Genomic DNA, 18,754 nt, shown 5'->3' on the forward strand with positions numbered 1-18,754 from the left:
GTTTCGGGAATCCAGGGTGTCTGTCTGGCAGCCTCTTACTGTTCGCTCTCCCCTCCCTGTCCTGCCCTGGGCTGGCTGCAGGCCCACCCCTGGCTGCTCATGCAGCACTCTGCCCTGCTGTGGACCCTGTTTCCTAGTGGTTCTAGTCACCCCCAGAGGGAGCACCCTGTTGTGTAGAGAGGAGCAGAGTCCGGGTGCTGGTCCAGGTGACATTCTCTTCCAGGCCTGCTTGTTCCCCCTGGAGGCATCCCTTTCCCTGCCTCCATCCATTCCCCGCATTGTCTGGGCTACACCTCCTGTCCCCTTGGGGCATTGGGCATGTGGCTGCCCTCTCCCACTGAGTACACCACCAATGGCCAGGCCTGGCAGGTCCCTGTGCCTGATTAGAGCTCAGGCTCAGCCCAACCTCCCTCTTTACCCCCTTCCTTGTGGTCCTGAGGCTGGGCCGGTTTCCATCCATAGTCTCCCTTTCTCCACCCCTTGCTGCGGGACACCTAGGTGGATGTGGCCTGGGGCTGGGGACCTGGCTCTAGGGAGGGGCTTCTTGGAGCCCTGGCCTAGAGGAGACAAGTGTGGCCTCTGTGAATCCTGCTCTGCCATTTAGCGTCCTGGTGACCTTAACCTGGCTAAGCCTGCTTCCTCATCTGACAAATGGAGAAAACCAAAGGCCCCACCCTCGGGTGACTGTCCCAGCTTAGTCAGGTCACAGAGCCCTTCGCTCACAGGCCAGCCAACCTCCCCCAGCCCACCCTGGCATCCACCCTTGGGGTTTCACATGGGCCTTCCTCACAGGCCAGTGTCCTAGTGGGAGACTCTCCCCTCTCCACAAACTGCACGCTTGATTTTGCCAGGATGCCCTGCCTCAGCCATGGACACAGGGCTGTGGGCAGGTACGTGGTTCTGCTCTGACGGCACCTGCCCACCCCCGAAGGTGTCTGTCCTGGCGGCGGCTGGGTCTGGGGCAAGCTGATCCTGCTGCTGTACTCCTACTTTTGCTGGGCTCAGTTGGGGGAAGGAGGATGACACCCTGGGCCCCTGGGTATCAGCCACATTCATCAGTCCACCAGACGCGGGCCTGCTGGGCCCCACAGTCCCCTGGGAGAGTTGCCCCTACCCACAATCCATGCAACTTGGGAAGGCCCAAGCCAGAGGTAGGTGGGAAGCTGCTGGTGAAGGACGAAGCCCTGGCTCTGGCATGGTTCTGGGCCCAGAGCCCCGAGGTCACAGCTGGACCTTGGCTCCTGGGCCAAAGCCCTCAGGCCCACCAGCTGCTTGGACACCAGCTCCCAGGCCCAGGGAAAGCTGAAGAGGGCAAGGCCAGGTGCCTGCCCCCACCCTGCCTGCCTCTCAGCTGAAACACCTCTTCACCAACACAATTCCCCTTTATTGATGACCTTGCACGTTAATATCATACAGCAGGGCAGGGGCAGAAACCAAGCTGAGTGGAACCAGAGGCAGCTTGCTAGCAATGTTATCCACAGGAACACAGCTGCCACGGAGGTGAAACCTCCCACCCTGGCCCCTCGGCCCCAGACAATCCTGTCTCCAGGTCCTGGGAGTTTGGGAAGCAGGGTACAGACGCTGGCCTGGTCATGGAGATGGCAGGGAGTGGCCGGGGCTGAGCTGGTGAGACAAAGAACTCTTGCCAGTCTCCTGCTCTGGAGGGCTGGTTCCCTTCCCCAGAGGAGGCACCGGTGGAGGACGTGCCAGGGGCCCGGGCCTAACGTCCTGCTCAGCCTCTGCACTCAGCCCCAGGTCGGGCCCTGGCAGGTGCTGGGATGACCCACGGAAGGCACTTGGCTGGGGCCTGCAGGCCCCCTGGAGGATGCGGTCCGTGACTCAGTAGATTTGGGGGGACCAGGGAAGAGGGAACCAGGGAAGAGGGAACCAGGGAAGAGGGAACCAAGGAGCTGAGCCCTGGTGGGTGGCCCATCCCAGGGTGGGCTTGGCTGTGACATTGGCAGGCCTGAGTCCTAGGGGCTCAGAGCTTGGCCCGGGGGTGGCTCTGCAGCAGGGCACGCATGTCCAGGAGCGCCTTCTCCAGGTAATGCGCCAGGCGGGCAGCGTTGGTCTCTGCGCAGCTGTTGTAGGCCGACAGGGAGAAGTTGATGTGGGCCTCCATGGGGTTATAGCACACACCGTAGCCGTCGGGGACCACGGGCCCGAAGAACATGACGCAGTCTGTCTTGGCAGGGACCTGGGGACGGCAGGATGAAAGCTCTCAGCTCCCCTACCTTGATGCCCCCAGCACTTCCCAGGCTGCCTGTGCTTCCGCCAAGACTGCAGGCCCCTTGTGGGCAGGGATCATGGTCTGTCCCCTGCTATATCCCAGCAACCAGTACAGGCTCGCACGAATCAAATGTTCCTTTATACCTGACCAGTGAGTCAGCGAAGCTGATTCTCCCATGAGGAGCACTGACCCCTTCTCAGCCTGCCTGGGCTGCAGAGAGGCCCCTGCCCCCAGCTCCTCCTCTGGAACTCAGCTGTGTTGGCATTGGGTCAGTGGGGCCTGTGTGGGCCACATCAAACTGCCAGTGGGTTCTCTGCCTCCAGCCCCCGGGGCACCTGGGGCAGTGGCCCACCTGGCTGGTGGAGAGGTGGAAGTGCATGGCGATGGCGTAGGAGGTGTCCATGAAGATGTCGGGCATGCTCACCAGGTCCTCGATGGCCTGCAGCTTCAGGCCCAGCAGGTGTCGATCAAAGGCCTCCCCGCGGATGGCCTGTTGGGGTGGGAGAGCCGTCAGGAGCAGGGGCTGTGGACCCCCGGGGTATCCTGGCCCTCTTCAGCCTGTGGCAGCGCCACCCTTTGCAGGCACTGGCCACTCAGAACCATGAGACCAGAGTATCATGGCCAGAGAGAGCCTTCGTTTTACAGATGGGGAAACCAAGGCTCAGGGAGGGGCGGGGATTTGCCCAGGGAGGCAGGGAAGTGCAGGGTTGTGGAGCACAGCCCTGGAGCCGGGTGGCCTAGCCCCATCCTGGCTGCAGGGCCTTGGCAGGTTGCTTAGGTTCTGGAATTGCAGTGTCTTCATCTGTAAAGAGGGGTGAGTCCTACACTCCCCTCGCAGGGTGGCAGTGAGCTCTAAATGGACGTGTGCATGTAGCACGGTCACAGCCTGGACACACAGGTGCTCAGAGACAGAGGCAGGACACGCATCCAGACAGACACCTCCCTGACTGCAGCCCAAGCTGCTGGAGGGCAGGAAACTGGCTGTCTGCTGGACCACGTATACCTAGCGTCAGGGAGAGACACCTAGCGTCAGGGAGGGATACCTAGCGTCAGGGAGAGAGTGTGACCCAACATCTAGGGCCCAGGCCAGCCCTGGAACCTGGAACCAAGGCAGTTACTGGGCCCAGGCTTTCTCCAACTTTAAAATGGGGATATTTGGCTGGGCATGGTGGCTCACGCCTGTAATCCCAGCACTTTGGGAGCCTGAGGTGGGTGGATCACCTGAGGTCAGGAGTTTGAGACCTGCCTGTCAACATGGTGAAACCCTGTCTCTACTAAAAATAGAAAAATTAGCCGGGCGTGGTGGCGGGTGCCTGTAATCCCAGCTACTCAGGAGGCTGAGGCAGGAGAATCGCTTGAACCTGGGAGGCGGAGCTTGCAGTGAGCCGAAATCACACCACTGCACTCCAGCCTGGGCGACAGAGCAAGACTCCGTCTCAAAAAAAAAAAAAAAAAGAAAAAGTTGGGGGCTATTCAGCCTGGCTCCAGGTGCTCCCAGGTTGGGGGAGGTGTGGTCCTAGCAAAGGGTTGGCAGCCATTGGCTGCAGGGACGGACAGTCAGAGGGACAGACAGATGGCTGACACTAAGGGACAAGTGAGTAGGCACAAGCAGGCTCACTTACCCGATCGGTGTAGCCTCGGTGGGCCTGCACGGCCTTCCGCAGCAGCTCCACCTTCTGGTGCTCCTAGAGTGGTGAGGGTTGGAGGGAGCTGAAGCACTGTCCCTTCTCTTCTGGCCCACCTCAGTAGCCCACCCCCACCCAGCACTAGATTCTGAGCTCTTTAAGAGGAAATATTGGGGCTGGGAGTGGTGGCTCACGCCTGTAATCCCAGCATTTTGGGAAGCCGAGGCAGGTGGATCCCTTGAGGTCAGGAGTTTGAGACCAGCCTGGCCAACATGGTGAAACCCCGTTTCTACTAAAAATACAAAAATTAGCCAGGAATGGTGGCAGGCACCTGTAGTCCCAGCTACTTGGGAGGCTGAGGCAGGAGAATTGCTTGAACCCAGGAGGTGGAGGTTGCAGTGAGTCGAGACCACACCACTGCACTCCAGCCTGGGCAACAGAGCGAGACTCTTTCTAAAAAAAAACAAGAAAAAAAAAAGAACGAGTATTGCAACTGCCAACTCCTTGGTCCTCAGCCAGGGCCTGACATAGGGCAGTTGCTTACTGCCAATGAATAAATGAATGAACAAATGGATGACTCTCTTTTCCTCTTTGGCCCCCAGGAAGCTCAGAGCTAGATTCACGGCTCCAGCTTCTGTTAGATTCCCCGTGCCCACCATGGGGCTGGAATCCTGTAGGTGCTCAATTAACGTGTGTTGACTGAGTGAGCAGGAGGGAGATGGCTCAGGCCCAGCTCACCCACCCTCGCCCCAGACCTCTCACCATGACGCTGGAGTCATCCATGGCCTTGACAAAGGCGAGTGAGTCCATGGAAGCCGAGCGGATGGTGTCGGTGCGGCCCAGGTGAAACATGCGCAGGGAGGCACTTTCATAGGTGGCACATGCCTGCCCGTAGATCCTGGTGGGAAATGGGGCTAAGCACGCCCCTTGGAGGCGGGCATCCCCTCCCCTGCCCGCAGGTCTCCTCCCTCCTCCATGGGCGGGCCACAGAGGCGCACCTGTAGTAGGCCAGCTGCAAAGCCATCTGGATGAAGGCATCTGGGCTTAGCTTCTCCGACTTGGGGAAGTCTTTTCCAAAATGGTGGAATACCATCACGGTGATGTCCAGGTCCTGGATCATGCTGGGGGTGTGGGAAGAGCAGGTGAGGAGCAGGCCCTGGCAGCCCCTGCCAACCCCATGGAGGGTCTGGGTGTCATGACAGAGCTGGCACAGGAGCCTCTCAAGCTCAAGGGCCTGGCCTCACCCACCCAGCACGGGGATGGCAGGGGCAGGCACTTACATGCTGAGGTTCTGCTTGGCCTTCTCGATGTCACTCTTGATCTCGGGGGTGATGTTGAACCGCAGCTTCTTGGGCATGGGCAGGGGCACCATGGGAGACCGCACAAGCTCGGGTTTCTTCCTGCACAGTAAACGGGGCCTCAGGCTCATGCTGGCGCCTCGAGAGCCTGGGTCCGTTCTGAGACCAGGGTGGGGAGGATGGGTACCTGAAGCTGGAGGGGGCCAGCCCAGGGAGGTGTGAGTTTGTTCCGAAAACCACCCTCACTTCGGCTTTTTTTTCTTTTTTTTTTTTTAGATGGAGTCTTGCTCTGTTGCCCAGGCTGGAGTGCAGTGATGCGATCTCAGCTCACTGCAACCTTGGCCTCCCCGGTTCAAGCAATTCTCCTGCCTCAGCCTCCTGAGTAGCTGGGATTACAGATGCCCACCACCTTGGCTAATTTTTTTCTTTGTCTTTTGAGACGGAGTCTTGCTCTGTCGCCCAGTCTGGAGCAATGGAACGATCTCGGCTCACTGCAACCTCCACCTCCTGGGTTCAAGTGATTCTCGTGCCTCAGCCTCTTGAGTAGCTGGGATTACAGGCACCCACCACCACACGTGGCTAACATTTTTTTTTTTTTTTGAGACAGAGTCTCATTCTGTCGCCCAGGCTAGAGTGCAATGGTGTGATCTCGGCTCACTGCAACCTCTGCCTCTGGGTTCAAGCGATTCTTCTGCCTCAGCCTCCCAAGTAGCTGGGATTACAGGCACCCGCCATCAGGCCTGGCTAATTTTTGTAGAGACAGGGTTTCACCATGTTGGCCAGGCTGGTCTTGAACTCCTGACCTCAGGTGCTCCGCCCGCCTCAGCCTCCCAAAGTGCTGGGATTACAGGCATGAGCCACTGCACCTGGCCTAATTTTTTTTTTCTTTTTTTGAGACAGAGTCTTGCTCTGTCGCGCAGGCTGGAGTGCAGTGGCACAGTCTCCACTCAACGCAACCTCTGCCTCCTGGGTTCAAGCAATTCTCCTGCCTCAGCCTCCTGAGTAACTGGGATTATAGACATGTGCTACCATACCTGGCTAATTTTTTTTTTTTGTATTTTTAGTAGAGATGGCATTTCACCATGTTGGCCAGGCTGATCTCAAACTCCTGACCTCAATTGATCCTCCCACCTCAGCCTCCCAAAGTGTCAGGATTACAGGCGTGAGCCACCATATCTGGCTGGCTTCCTTGGAAGAAACAGATTCCCAGGCACAAAGGAGAGTGATATTCCCCTGTAAGCTGGTCTGTCACCTGTGTGTCACCTGTCACTAGAAGCTGGGGAACTAGGCGAGAGATGTGACTGTACTCACGTGTACTCAATGACATAGTCCAGAAGGGTGACAATAGGGGGCCCCTCCGCTGCAGCATGCTCGTACACGAGCCCACAGGAGCCATCTTCTGCCACGATGAACTGTGGAGGGGAAGGGAGACCCCGCTCAGCCCCAGGGCCCTGGGGGGTGGCCCCTCACCCAACCACTCTTTGGTTGAGGCAAGGGCCTCTCTGAAGCCATCTCAAGGGGCTATGCTGACTTATTACTGTTATTAACAATAGCTGATACTCACCAGGTGCCCTGGTGTGCTAAGCACATCCCACGCTCAGCGTGCCTGAGTCCTTCAAACTACTCTACCGGTGAGGTCGACCATCACCCCATTTTACAGGTGCAGAGAGGGATTGTTGTGCCAGGATTGCACTGGTGACCCCGGATCCCAGGTTCTCTGTGAGGCACTGAGGGGGTGTGCTGGGGGTGACAGCGGTTTCCAGGCCAGAGGCAGGACTGGTGATGACAGGCTGGCTGCCTGGTAATTACGGCAGCGTCCAGCCTGCTGGCTTCCTGCCTGCTTTACAAGCTAGGAGGCTGGGGACGCAGGGCTGGGGAGGGGCAGGAAGTCCCGAGGCAACGGAGGCCCTGTTCAGGTGTGCGTGAGTGGGCGAAGCCCTGCCGGGCCTCACCTGCAGCGTCTTGTCGAACCAGCGGTTGCCGCTGTTGAGCCTGCTGCCGCCCCCGTGCAGCATCTGGCCTGCCACATGGCTGCGGTACACGTCTTCTGAGACCCTGGGCACGGGCGCATCTAGGCACACAGTGAAGATGCTCTTCTGGATGGAGCGCACGGAATCCCGGTTCACCTTGTCTGCAGGTGGCATGGGGCGGGGAGACGCAAAACGGGGTGAGTCTCAGGGTGCGGGAGAGACGGACCAGCCCCTCTGCAGCCTCCTGCCCTGGGCTCTTCTGACTCATTTGTACCCCTCTGGGATGAGGAGACCCCACCTCGCGGGCCCTCCAGGGGGCCTGCACCGAGTGCAGGGTGTGGGTTCAGAACTTCACACTCAACAGGACCCTGCAGGCCCACAGCACTCCTCAAGGCAGGGCCCAACACCTGGCCCACTTTAGACACAGGAAACCGAAGCCCAGGGGTCACACGGGAGCTGGTGTGGCAGCCGGGGATCCCACACAGGTAGTCTGACTTTGGGGTCAATGCCCCTGAGCAAGACATGCTTTGGAGGATTGCTGGTGCTCAGGGGCACAGGGAGCGTGGAGGTGGGTGGGCTTCTCAGCCAGAGGACTTGGACTCTAATCCTAACTTGCTATTTAGCTGAGAGAAACTACCCTAACCATGAGGTGTCCTCATCTAGGACATGGGGCCCACATTGCCTGCTCCACGTTGAGAGGATGCAGCGGGAAACATGGCTGCCCATGGCTGTGCAGGGCCCAGCATGCCGGGGGAATGTTGGGAAAAGGGCTTGTGGGATGCCTGTATAAACTAGCCATAAAAATATGGGACAGTAAGTTGTGGAAAGCCAGAAGAGGCCGCGGAGGAGGAAAGCCTACCAATTGCCATCATGTTCCATGCTCAGAGCGAGACCCGCTCTCCTATCTGTAAACACTGTGTTCAAGGAGAAAGACACTCCTTTGAAATACTGGGAAGTGGAAGGACGTGCAGGCTCCTAGTTAAGCCCGCTCCCACCAGCTAGTCTCCAGTAAGTTAAAGATACGCTGTTTGAGCACAAAGGAGATTCATTTAAACCGCTATTGCTATAGATTACGCCTATGACGCACTGCCTCCCTTTCACTGTTTCGCCCTGAACATCTGTTTCTTAGATCTAAGTGACTGCACTCAATAAATAGTGTGGAGACCAGAACTCTGCGTCTTTTGCAGCCTCCATTTTGCAGCTGGCCCCTGGCTCCACCTTTATGAACTCTTAACCTGTCTCTTCTCATTCCTTTGTTGCCAGAGGACTTCAGGTACCCTACGGGTGGTGTTGAGGCTGGTCCCCAACAGGGGAAGAGGCCTGGGTGTGCAGCCCCAGCATGGCCCCCAAGAGGCACCTTTGATGAGGGTGTTGTATGCCTTGGCCCAGGAGTTGCGGTGGTTAGAGGTGAGGATGCCCACAGGCTCCTTGTTGGTCTGTAGGGATGAGTTCCAGATCTTCTCCAGCTGCACAAAGATCTGATCTGCAGTGAGGGGCGTCCCGTCACTGTGGTACACATCCAGCTCAAAAAACTGTTGGGGCACAGGCAGGTAAGAGGAGGGAGCTGAGTGGGGACCTCAGGCTGAGAGCAGCCACCTCCCCATACCTGCCTCCTTCTGGCCTTGGCCTTGGAGGGGATGGAATCAGGCCAAGGGTGAGAGGTAGGAGGTCCTTGGATCACCCTTCTGGGCTGGGCAGGCCCACGGCCCCTCCTAGCCTCCCTGGGCCCCCAGTGGAGAAGCCAGGGGTGCCCATTCCTGGCGCACGTGGGCACGTGTGCTGGGGAACCCCAGTGGGGAAGCCAACTGCGGCCGTCATGCTGTACTCCTGCAGCAGGGCCAGGGCTTGTAGGTGTGGGTGGGGGCCGCCCACCTGGTAGTTGTGTACCACGGTGATGTGCGTGGGAGGCTTCTTGGTCTCACTGAAGTTGCTGACCGTGTCCTGCTTGGGGCCCGGCACTCGGCAGGAGGACAGGATCTGATAGTACTGGTTCATGCACAGTGGCTTCCCCCCAAGGTACTCCACCGGCAGGGTCTCGCTGCGGGGCAGAGGGGCAGTGAGGGCGCTACTGGGCAAGTGAATGGGGAGGAGGGCAGGGTAGACAGGGACCTGCTAGGTACTGCTGGGGGCTCACACAGTGTCCCTGCTCCCCCTCCCAGATGAGTAGGACACTTCAGGGCTGCGCTGTGGGCAGTGGGCTCGCTTTGTGCCCCAGAAGGGCCCTGTTCAGAAGTCACCTAGAAACTCCCTCCCTTCCCCTCTCTGGGCTTCAGTTTGTCATAGGGGAGATGAGGCAGCGAATAAAACTCTGGGGTCCTCTTTAGTTGGGATGGGACAGGGTCACCCACCAAGAGGAGATTCCAGCAGCTGGAGCAGGGCCCAGGGCCCGAGCTGGCATGCCGGGCCAGGGCTGGGGTCAGAGGTGGCTGTGGTTATTAGGCAGGCCTGGGCAGGGGTGGGGCTGGGCAGGGGTGTGGATGCTCACTTGTCAATCATCACCTTGAAATCCAACACACCCTCAATGAGTTTGGCAGCAAATCTGGAAAGATTGATTAGAGATTAGAAGCTGTGTGGACACCCTGAGGGAGGCCCCGGGCTAGGGACACCTGCTTGGGGAGCAGGAGGACTAGTCTTCCATCCTCCCTCACCGCTTCCAGAAAGCCCGGGAGCGCAAGGGAGGGGCCTGCGAGTCCCAGCTTGCCAGTCTGTGTGTGCTTCTTCATAACCTCTAGAGGGAGCACGGTCAGGAGGGCTTGGGGAAGTGCTGGTGGCCAAGGGCCTAGTAGGACTTGGGTGCTAGTCCCCTGCAGCTGGAGTGTGGCTTGGTTAGGGGTCAGTGGGCTGGGTCGACCCACAAAGGGCCTGAGCTCCTGAACCACAGCCTAGAATCTGGAGGGGGTGTCATCTGCTCTGAAGCATCGGTTCTGGAGGTCCTGGGCCCCTGGGGTGGTGTGAATGGGAGAGCAGTGGCTCCAGTGTTCCCTCCACTAGGTCCCTTCCCCACTCTGGGCCTCTGTGTCCCCCAGGCCGCCTTCCTCCCAGGGCTGTCTGGCCCATGGCAACCACCCTCAATGCTTGGGGCTGCCCCTGGATCCCACCATGGGGACCAGTGGCTGTAGTTCCTGGGCCTGAACCCCGGCCCTTCCCAGGGTGCCCTGGTCCCTTTAAGAGAAGCAGGTGGCAGCAGCCAGTGGCTGGTCCTTGGGCAGGAGATCCTTGTCACTGGTATTTTTATCTCTGGTAGGACTGGAATAGGGGCTGGGGCAGGTGACCTGGCCGAATGTGGAAAAAGGGACTGTGTACAGAGGTCACCCCTGTGGCTAGCTGAGAAGAGTGGAAAGGAGAGGTGAAGTGCTAAAACTGGGGTGGGGGAGAAGCCTCAGGTACGGAGGAGGATGGGGCCTCCGCGAAGATGTGGTGGTTAACAGCCATGAGGCTTCAGAGCTGGAGAGACCCTGCTTCCTGAATGGGGTCTTGGGCAGCTCCCTTCCCTGCTCCGAGCCTCAATTTCCCCATTTGTAAAATAGGGAGGATGCTCTCTACTTCATAAGGCTGCTTGTGGGGCAGAAAGATAAACAGGGTCGGGGCCCCTGCAAGCCGCTGGGGGAAGTGGACTCGAGGGGCCCGGCTGCCTCCCGGCCCCCTAGCCCCAGCCACTCACCGGAGCTGACCCTGCAGGTCCACGAAGTCCTGCTTGGGCAGCATCACGCCTGGGCTCGAGTAGATGACCACAGGCTGGCGGTACTGGAGGTAGGCGGTCTTGAGCCACCACTCAGACAGCTGGGAAAAGGGCCAGAGCCTGTCAGGAGGGGTGCGTGGGCCTTGGTGCCCCCTGTTCCCCAGGGCTAGGGGACCTGGCTGGCCCCCATGCCCTCTACCCGGCTATGGAGATTCCCAAAGTAAATGCTTAGATCCAGAACCTACCCTCCCCGCCCCACACCTTAAACCCACCAGCCTCTTCCCTTTAGCCCGAGTGATCAGTATTAGCCAGATCAATCAGACGCTGCTGCTAAGAAAAGATGTGAAAGAAAGATCGGGAGGAAACCTGGGGTGTGGGGAGGGGCAGCAAGGTGAATGAATTCTTTTTTTTTGAGACAGCGTCTCGCTGTGTCGCTCAGGCTGGAGTGCAGTGGTGCAATCTCGGCTTACTGCAAGCCCCACCTCCCGGGTTCACGCCATTCTCCTGCCTCAGCCTCCCCAGTAAGTGGCACTACAGGCGCCGGCCACCACACCTGGCTTTTTTTTTGTATTTTTAGTAGAGATGGGGTTTCACCGTGCTAGCCAGGATGGTCTCGATCTCCTGACCTCATGATCCGCCCACCTCGGTCTCCCAAAGTGCTGGGATTACAGGCGTGAGCCACTGCGCCCAGCCTCTCTTTTTTTTTTTTTTTTTTTTTTGAGACGGAGTCTCGCTCTGTCGCCCAGGCTGGAGTGCAGTGGCATGATCTCGGCTCACTGCAAGCTCCGCCTCCCAGGTTCACGCCATTCTCCTGCCTCAGCCTCCCGAGTAGCTGTGACTACAGGTCCCGCCACTGCGCCCGGCTAATTTTTTTTTTTGTATTTTTAGTAGAGACGGGGTTTCACCGTGTGAGCCAGGATGGTCTCGATCTCCTGACCTCGATCCTCCCGCCTCGGCCTCCCAAAGTGCTGGGATTACAGGTGTGGGCCACCGCGCCCGGCAAGGTGAACAAATTCTCCTCTTACACATTCTCTGTCAATGACTGTCATATGTTAAATTAAAATGTATGCCTGAATAGATAGAAAGGAAAAAAGGGAAGGGTCTAGAAAACAAAGTCCAATGAGTGACTTTTTTTTTTGAGACAGGGTCTCACTGTCACCCAGGCTAAAGTGCCATGGTGCTATCTCGGCTCACTGCAACCTCCACCTCCTGCATTCAAGTGATTCTCTTGCCTCAGCTTCCTGAGTAGCTGGGACTATAGGTGCGCACCACCTTGCCTGGCTAATTCTTGTATTTTTTGGTACAGACAGGTTTTCACCATGTTGGCCAGGCTGGTCTTGAACTCCTGACCTCAAATGATCCACCTGCCTCAGCTTCCCAAAGTGCTGAGACTACAGGCGTGAGCCACCACGTCTGGCCCAATACGTGAGTTTTTGACCATCCCCAGCAGAGAATTGTCCAAGGAGGCAGGAGACCGGGGTATCAGAGCAGCCTGAGGAACCTGGTCTTGCTCTGTGGCCTCGGGGAGTAGATACCCACTTTGATCTTAAGGTCAGGGCAATCTTGAGGGGATGCTCCCTGCAAGGATGAATCCTTATGCTAGTGACAAGATGTGGGTGACACATCCTTACTCTCTGCCCTGACGGTCTGTCCTCTGTCTGGGGGGTGGGGGTCTCTGGGCACCAGCCAGGGATGTGGTATTAAAGGCTCCATGTCTGGGGCTGTGCATACTCCCAGGTGACTGTCACCCTGTGCCCTCTATGCTGACTGCAACACCCACCCTCCCCGCACACAGCCAGTACAGCTTTCTCTGGCCTTCCACCCCCAGAGACCTGGGCCCACCTGCGCCCCCTCAACCTGTGGCGAACAGCAGCCGGATGCGCCTCTTCATCACACACATGCACTCCCCTGCAGCACTGGGCCACTAGTCTTTGGCAAGGGGTGAGGGGGAGGCGACTTGTCCCCAGGTTGTACAATAGGTGACTGGTAGCCCCTAAGAACCGGGTCCCTAAGTCAGTCAGACCTTCCTGTGTGGCTGAGGGCTTCCTTGAGAGCTGCTGTGTGGCTCTGGGCTTTTGGGCCACCTCTCTGGGTCTTAGTTTTCCTCATCTGCAGATCAGTGAAGGGCAGACAGGAGCTCCCTTCCCTTGGGGAAACAGCCAGGGGCCTGTACTCCACTAGAGATCTCAGAGCCTCTGGCCAAAGCTTGGGAGACCAGGGGAGACCCCGCAGGTATGAGTACTCCCCCAGCGAGAATCTGCCAGGTGGTGGCAGAGACCCTTCAGTGGCCCCGTGAGTGGAAGGAGGGGTGCCCCCACTCCTTTAGCCAGGAGCTTCTGTTTGAAGGAGTCCCAGGCTAAATGAAGTTGGAAAACCACCAGCCCCCAGACGCTCTAAGGACCTTTCAGGGGAAGCATCTTGGTTCTGGAGTCCAAAGTCCTGACCTGACCAGTCTCAGCAAATGTCGACAACTCCCACCTCCTGTGTGCAGCCCCCCAGCCTCCGCCAAGCCCAGGGCTAGAGCTCTACCTCCCCTCCCAATGGCACCCCCTATAACACAGCATTTCCCAGGGCCGGACCGGCTCTGGCTCTCCCACAGGCAGCTTCTCTCTCAGGCAACCGCGACTTGGCAAATTCCACCCGTGCCCCCACCTCATTGGCAAGTGACACTGGCACTGCCTCCAAAACAGTCCTGGACCCAACGACTCTCCCTCTCTCCCATCCAGTGTCAGGCCCAGGCTGCCACAGCTCCCTGGGGGTGATGTCACCCCTCCCACTCGACTCTGGCTCCCACTCTGCCTCCCTCCCAGCAGCTGGGCCACCTTTTTTTTTTTCCAAGACAGAGTCTTGCTCTGTCGCCCAGGCTGGAGCGCAGTGGCACAATCTCGGCTCACTGCAACCTTCACCTCCCAGGTTCAAGCAATTCTCCTGCCTCAGTCTCCCCAGTAGCTGGGATTACAGGTGCCTGCCACCACGCCCGGCTAATTTTTGTATTTTTAGTAGAGACGGGGTTTTATCATGTTGGCCAGGCTGGTCCCGAACTCCTGACCTTGTGATCCGCCCGCCCTGGACTCCCAAAGTGCTGGGATTACAGGTGTGAGTCACTGCATCCGGCTGCCACCTTTTTAATCTGTGTATTGAAGTATGAGATGAAAATAGAAAAGCACACGAAGCACTGGTGTAGACACATCTTCCAAACTGGGTACACCTGTGTCATAGATCAGACACAGAACCTGGGCGATTGGTCACTGAGTGACACATATCCCCTGCCTGAGGCTGTCCCACCGAGCACAAGGGCATCTTCTATCTGGTTGTACCTGCCGTGCACCCCACTCCTGCCTCTGTCCTGGAACATGAAACCTTGTCCACAACCTGTATCCTGTTCATTACCTTTCTCTCCTCCCTACTTGATTGTCAGCTCCAAGGAGCTGGTGACTGTGTCCTTCTTGATCACCCAGCACCCTGCCAAGTGCCAGACACAGAGTACGTGCTCACGAAACTCTGGGCGGCAAACGAACGGCCGTGCCAGAGCAGTGGGCACTGGAGAACTGTGCATGTGCAGCCAGCAGCAAGTCACAGTGAGGGCGCCCTCACTCACCCAGTTCTCCGTCTTCCTGGCCCGACGCTCCAGCCCCTTCTGAAGGCGCTCCCCTACGCCTCCTGAGGCCTGAAACTCATCCACCAGCTGCTTGGTGTGGGCCCACTCCTCCTCACTCACGATGGGCTGCAGCGCCTTCAGGTAGTGGTCCAGGGACTGCTGGAGAGGGGGCACGGGCAGCCGTGGCAGTGCATCCTGGTGTGCCTTGAAGCGGCCGGAAGCTTTCATCAAGGAGGAGGGCTTCAGGAAGCCCAGAGGCTTCACCTGCAGGCAGCAGAACATCCCGTTCATTCCCTCCCAGGCTCTGGAGCCCTGGCAGCCCCAAAGCTGTAGTCCTGGGCACTTATGTGCCCATCCCTGGGGGCAGAGACGGCCTCTTGGGTAGGGCTGGCCCTGGCCTCCCAGCCCTAGAGCTCTAGGTGTCCCCGCCTCTCCGGGGCCTGGAGATGCAGGTAGGGATGGGGGAGGGTGGGGTGTGGCCATGGTTCTTGGCAAGGCTCAGGGGAACCAAGTCAGGATAAATGGCACCTTTGGGATGGCAGAGGTGAGGGGGACCGCCCACCTGTTGGGTTGCACAGGCCCCTCCTTTCTCACCCTGGAAGAGGAGCCAGCCAATGGAGTGGTGACTGTCCCTCTTGGAGGTCCTCACCTCCTTTTCTCCCACCCTTTCCAGGTTGAGAAATAGAAGGGAAGAAGGGAGAATCACAGAGAGCCAGACAATGGCAGCACCTTCGGGTGAGGGGCCTTGGGCTTCCTCCTGCCTTTGAGATGGAGCGGGGTGGGGTGAGGGCAGTGCTGTGGCGAGAGAGCCGGGTGGCCTGGCATGGAGGGTGAGAGGCGGCAGAGAGAGAAAGAGAAAGTCTGGGAGGCTGTGGAGTGGGCAGAAAGAGACAGGAGGGCCCGAGGCTGCTCTTGCAGCGGGCAGGCGAGCGGCAGGAGCTCTGTTCCGTACCTTCTCTCTCTGCTGCCCGTCCTCCTCCATGGCAGGACTGAGGTTCTGGGCCCTGTCTGTCTGCCTTGGCTGGATCTCTAAGCCTAACTCTGCTACAAAGTGGGTGAGCAGAACCTAGCCAGAGGCAGCCACTTGCCTGGACTGGAAAGAGAAGACAAGAGCCAAGATTCAGAGGGAGGCAGGTGGCAGTGGCAATGGCTGTGGTGGCATCGGGGGTTGTTGCAGTGGCAGGGGAAGCTCCTGGACTCTAGAAGCTGCTCCACCCTCCCGAGCTCCCATAAGTAGAGGAATGGGGAGCAGGTGAGAGGGCTAGTGGGGGGCATTCCAGTAGAAGGGAACCTGGAAAGTTCTTTTCTTTCTTCTCTGCATGGGCTCAGCGCCAGGGAGTCAGGCCAAAAGGTAATAAAAAATCCACCTGTCAGAATCTGCGAAGATCTTTTTGATGAGGGAAAACTTGGCTGGAGGACAGAGACTGCCTGGCCGCTGAGGTTACACCACAGCCCTGGGATCGGTCCTGAAATTAGGGTTGGTGCAAGGGAGCAGACACCAGGAAAAGGCCATCAGTGGATGGGACAGCCAGAAGCCCTGCCTATTTCCTGTTTCTCTCTAGGACTCCTGGGACCCATCTGAGCCATCCCTCTACAAACACTCATTTTTTCCCGAGCTGTGGCTCATTCAGCTAGGGTCCAAGAGTGGAGGACTTTTGGTATGAAAAATAAACCAAAGGATGCTGGGATTGGGCTGGATTTGAATGAGCAGGTCCAGGGGACTCTGGGCAAGTCCCTCCTTGCCTCAGTTTCTCTGCAGGAAAGTAACCAGGCCAGTTGGATGGTCCTGGAGGATGATCTAGAGGCTGTTTGTGGGATGGATGCAGCTTGGGAGACAGTGACAAGGGTGCGGTGGAGGCTCAGGGTGTTGCAACACCTAAAAGAGCCTCTAAGCCTGAGCCTGGATGCACCCTCCGCCCTCTGGCCCCGTAGTGTGTGTCTGAGACAGAGTGAGACACCAGCAACATATGCTTGGATCAGGGACGGAAGGGACTGAAATTAGGCTAGCATGTGGGCTGCCCTCCAGGGAGGACTGAGGGGTAGATATAGCCAGGGTGGGGAAGGGGGCTGGAGGAGAGGATATTGCCAGGGTGGGGAAGGGGGCTGGAGGGGAGGATACAGCCAGGGTGGGGAAGGGGGCTGGAGGGGAGGATACAGCCAGGGTGGGGAAGGGGGCTGGAGGGGAGGATACAGCCAGGGTGGGGAAGGGGGCTGGAGGGGAGGGAGGCCATGGGGCTGCCACCTGCCAGTTCTGAGGCCTTTCTAGCTTGATGCCTCCGCGTGTTTCTCTGGCCACACACAATTCCCCAGGGACCATCTGATAAACCAAGGGAGTCTGACCAACTGGACAGGGTCGGAGAAGTGGCTCTAGCCTAAGCGTGCGACGGGTGTGTGAATCAGAGAATAACTGGGAGAGTGAGCTAGGGTCTGGACGCTCCTGGTCTCTCTCCCCCACCGGCCTGTCTCTGGGTCTAAGGGTGGGGGTGCTAACTGAAGCCGGGGTCCCCCTTGTCCTTTGCGGGTCGTTGGAATTGAATGCTCCAGGACGTGGGTTCAATCCCGCTTCTGACCTTGCGCCCCAATCTCCTGCTCTGCCAAACCTGGGACGCCCGCCTGACCCCACCCCATCAGCTGGAGGCCGGATCGGACAGCGGCCGCAGGACGCGGTCTCCGTTCCCGGACGCAGCCACACGGCCCGCCCACGCCGTCCGGGGCCCTCAGGCCCCGGCTCCGCCGCACTCACCACGGTCCTGGCAGCGAAGGCTAACATCTTCGCTGCCCGTCCGCGGACACGCAGTCCGCTCCGCCCCACACACCGGGCAAAGTCCGCGCCGCCGCCGCCGCGGCTGGGGTCGGTGGGTCCTTGCTAGAGCCTTCGGGCCAAGGTCGCTGAGTTACCGCCGCCAGCCAGTAGAGGCAGCCCCGCGCCCACCCTCTGGGCCGGGCGGCCTGCGGGCAGGCACCCGGGGAGCAGGACTCGCGAGGCGGGGCCTGGGCCGGTAGCGGGCCCCGGGCGGGCAACCGGGCCCGGGAGGTTGGCTGCGGGGCGGGGGCGGGGCATCGATGGGGCGGGTCCTCCTTGGGGAGGGACAGGAGGGGCGGGGACGGAGGGGCGGGGCGTCGCCCGATAGCGGGTCGTAGTAGGGTGGCTGCGAGCCGGGGGCGGGACCACGGCGGGGGCGGGGACACAGGGGCAGGGCCGAGGGCGAGTCATTGGTTGGGAGGCCCTTCGAGTCATTGAGACCTGTGGAGGAGGAAGGGGGAGGTCACCGTCCAGCTGTCTCTCCCCCGCCCCCACATGTCTTCTAAGCTGTTGGAGGTAGTGGTGTGCACCTTTCCAACTCCGTCTAGTGTCCCTGAGCGTAACTCTTAGAGTGATAGGAAAACACAACCATGTTGACCGGGGAATGTCCTCTAATATTCCTTGGGTTAGGGTCAGTACCACCCACAAAGATGACAGGTGGTATTCCGGGACAGGAGACTGTCCCGGAAAAACATGGCTGCGCACAACCCAAACTTGACGCCCCGCACAATCGTGGCAGCCACGGCGCCCGACGTTCGGGCGGCCGTGAGCGGGCCTGGTGCTTGGCGGCCGTTGGGGCGCAGGCGCCCCGCGCGCCCCGCGCGCCCCGCACTGACATGGCCGTCGCCCGGGTCCACGCTTCCGGCGCGCGCCGGCCGTTTATAGGCATGCTCACTAAGCGCCCCGCACCGACATGGCGGCCGTCCTCGGTGGGGTGACTTCAACTCTCGGTTTTCGGTTATAGCCGGCTGGCGCTCACTTGTCTTCGGGAAGCTCGGAGCCTTTGGTGGAGCCGGGGAGAGGAAGGGTGGGTGCAAGAGTGAAAGGCGAGAGGGGACTGCAGGCATCCGGGCCGGCTCCTGGCCGGAGCAAGATGGCTGAGGGCGAGCGGCAGCCGCCGCCAGGTAAGGCCAGCGGGGCCAGGCCGGGCCGGTGTCGGGTAGGGTGGGGGCGGTGCCAGGTGTGGGAGGCTCAGGAGGGCGAGAGTCAGGACACGGAGGAACTGGAGGGGCAAAAGCTGAGGGGCCCCGAGGAGGAACTGAGTTGAATGGCCTTAGGGGAGAGGTGGGTGGTGGGGCGCCGCTGGGGAGGGAACCAGGGGCTGCAAAGGGGTGGTGATTCGGGCGCAACTCTGGGTTTTGTGGGAGTCCAGGCTGCCCGAATGCCGGGTGGGCAGCGCCGTGGTCATAAGGGGGGCCTTTTGCATCTCTGGGCAGCGCGTGCTTAAGTAAGCTGTTGACCTGGTGGGGAAGCTGCCAGGGAAAGGGGCGAAAGTGATTCCGGAGGCTGCCGTCTTTATTCGTCGCTGCTCAGGGGATGGGGTGGTGCTCG

At 59.3% G+C, this 18,754-nt stretch overlaps 2 protein-coding genes across 8 annotated transcripts in view; one reads left to right on the top strand and one right to left on the bottom strand.

Annotated features, from left to right (window-relative positions):
- Nucleotides 1-1,363: 1,363 nt before the first annotated feature.
- Nucleotides 1,364-17,452, bottom strand: CRAT (carnitine O-acetyltransferase). 3 transcript variants are annotated; one of them, XM_030817996.1, is made up of 16 exons: nt 17,144-17,439; nt 15,768-15,866; nt 15,353-15,493; nt 14,401-14,664; nt 10,785-10,903; nt 9,609-9,662; nt 8,996-9,161; nt 8,481-8,655; nt 7,106-7,284; nt 6,465-6,565; nt 5,136-5,255; nt 4,854-4,976; nt 4,618-4,753; nt 3,853-3,915; nt 2,583-2,720; nt 1,364-2,197 (listed from the first exon to the last, which is right to left on the bottom strand). In XM_030817996.1, the coding sequence occupies exons 3-16, from the start codon at nt 15,380-15,382 to the stop codon at nt 1,982-1,984; spliced, it is 1,884 nt and encodes a 627-aa protein (XP_030673856.1). In that variant the 5' UTR covers nt 15,383-15,493; nt 15,768-15,866; nt 17,144-17,439; the 3' UTR covers nt 1,364-1,981. The 3 variants fall into 3 exon arrangements, with proteins under 3 accessions (XP_030673856.1, XP_003264275.2, XP_003264274.2); XM_003264227.4 differs by lacking the exon at nt 15,353-15,493 and having other exon boundaries at nt 17,144-17,452; XM_003264226.4 differs by lacking the exons at nt 15,353-15,493; nt 15,768-15,866 and having other exon boundaries at nt 17,144-17,452.
- Nucleotides 17,453-18,015: 563 nt separating this feature from the next.
- The window catches only part of PTPA (protein phosphatase 2 phosphatase activator), a 38,460-nt gene continuing 37,721 nt past the window's right edge, over nt 18,016-18,754 (top strand). For all 5 annotated transcript variants that reach the window (XM_030818002.1, XM_030818000.1, XM_030818001.1 and 2 more), the window contains exon 1: nt 18,016-18,327. In XM_030818002.1, coding sequence (XP_030673862.1) covers nt 18,297-18,327 — 31 coding nt within the window. In that variant the 5' untranslated portion in view covers nt 18,016-18,296. The remainder of the gene's footprint in view (nt 18,328-18,754) is intronic.

Source organism: Nomascus leucogenys, chromosome 8, assembly GCF_006542625.1.
Source record: "Nomascus leucogenys isolate Asia chromosome 8, Asia_NLE_v1, whole genome shotgun sequence".
Classification (NCBI taxonomy): domain Eukaryota; kingdom Metazoa; phylum Chordata; class Mammalia; order Primates; family Hylobatidae; genus Nomascus; species Nomascus leucogenys.

Bases quoted from the DNA above. Each gene is read 5' to 3' on its own strand.
- CRAT (XM_030817996.1), bottom strand. From the start codon at position 15,382: ATGGAGGAGGACGGGCAGCAGAGAGAGAAG. The intron at 4,977-5,135 runs GTAAGTGCCTGC...CCACACCCCCAG, and splicing joins GCCAAGCAGAACCTCAGCAT to CATGATCCAGGACCTGGACA. The intron at 4,754-4,853 runs GTGCGCCTCTGT...ATTTCCCACCAG, and splicing joins TTGCAGCTGGCCTACTACAG to GATCTACGGGCAGGCATGTG.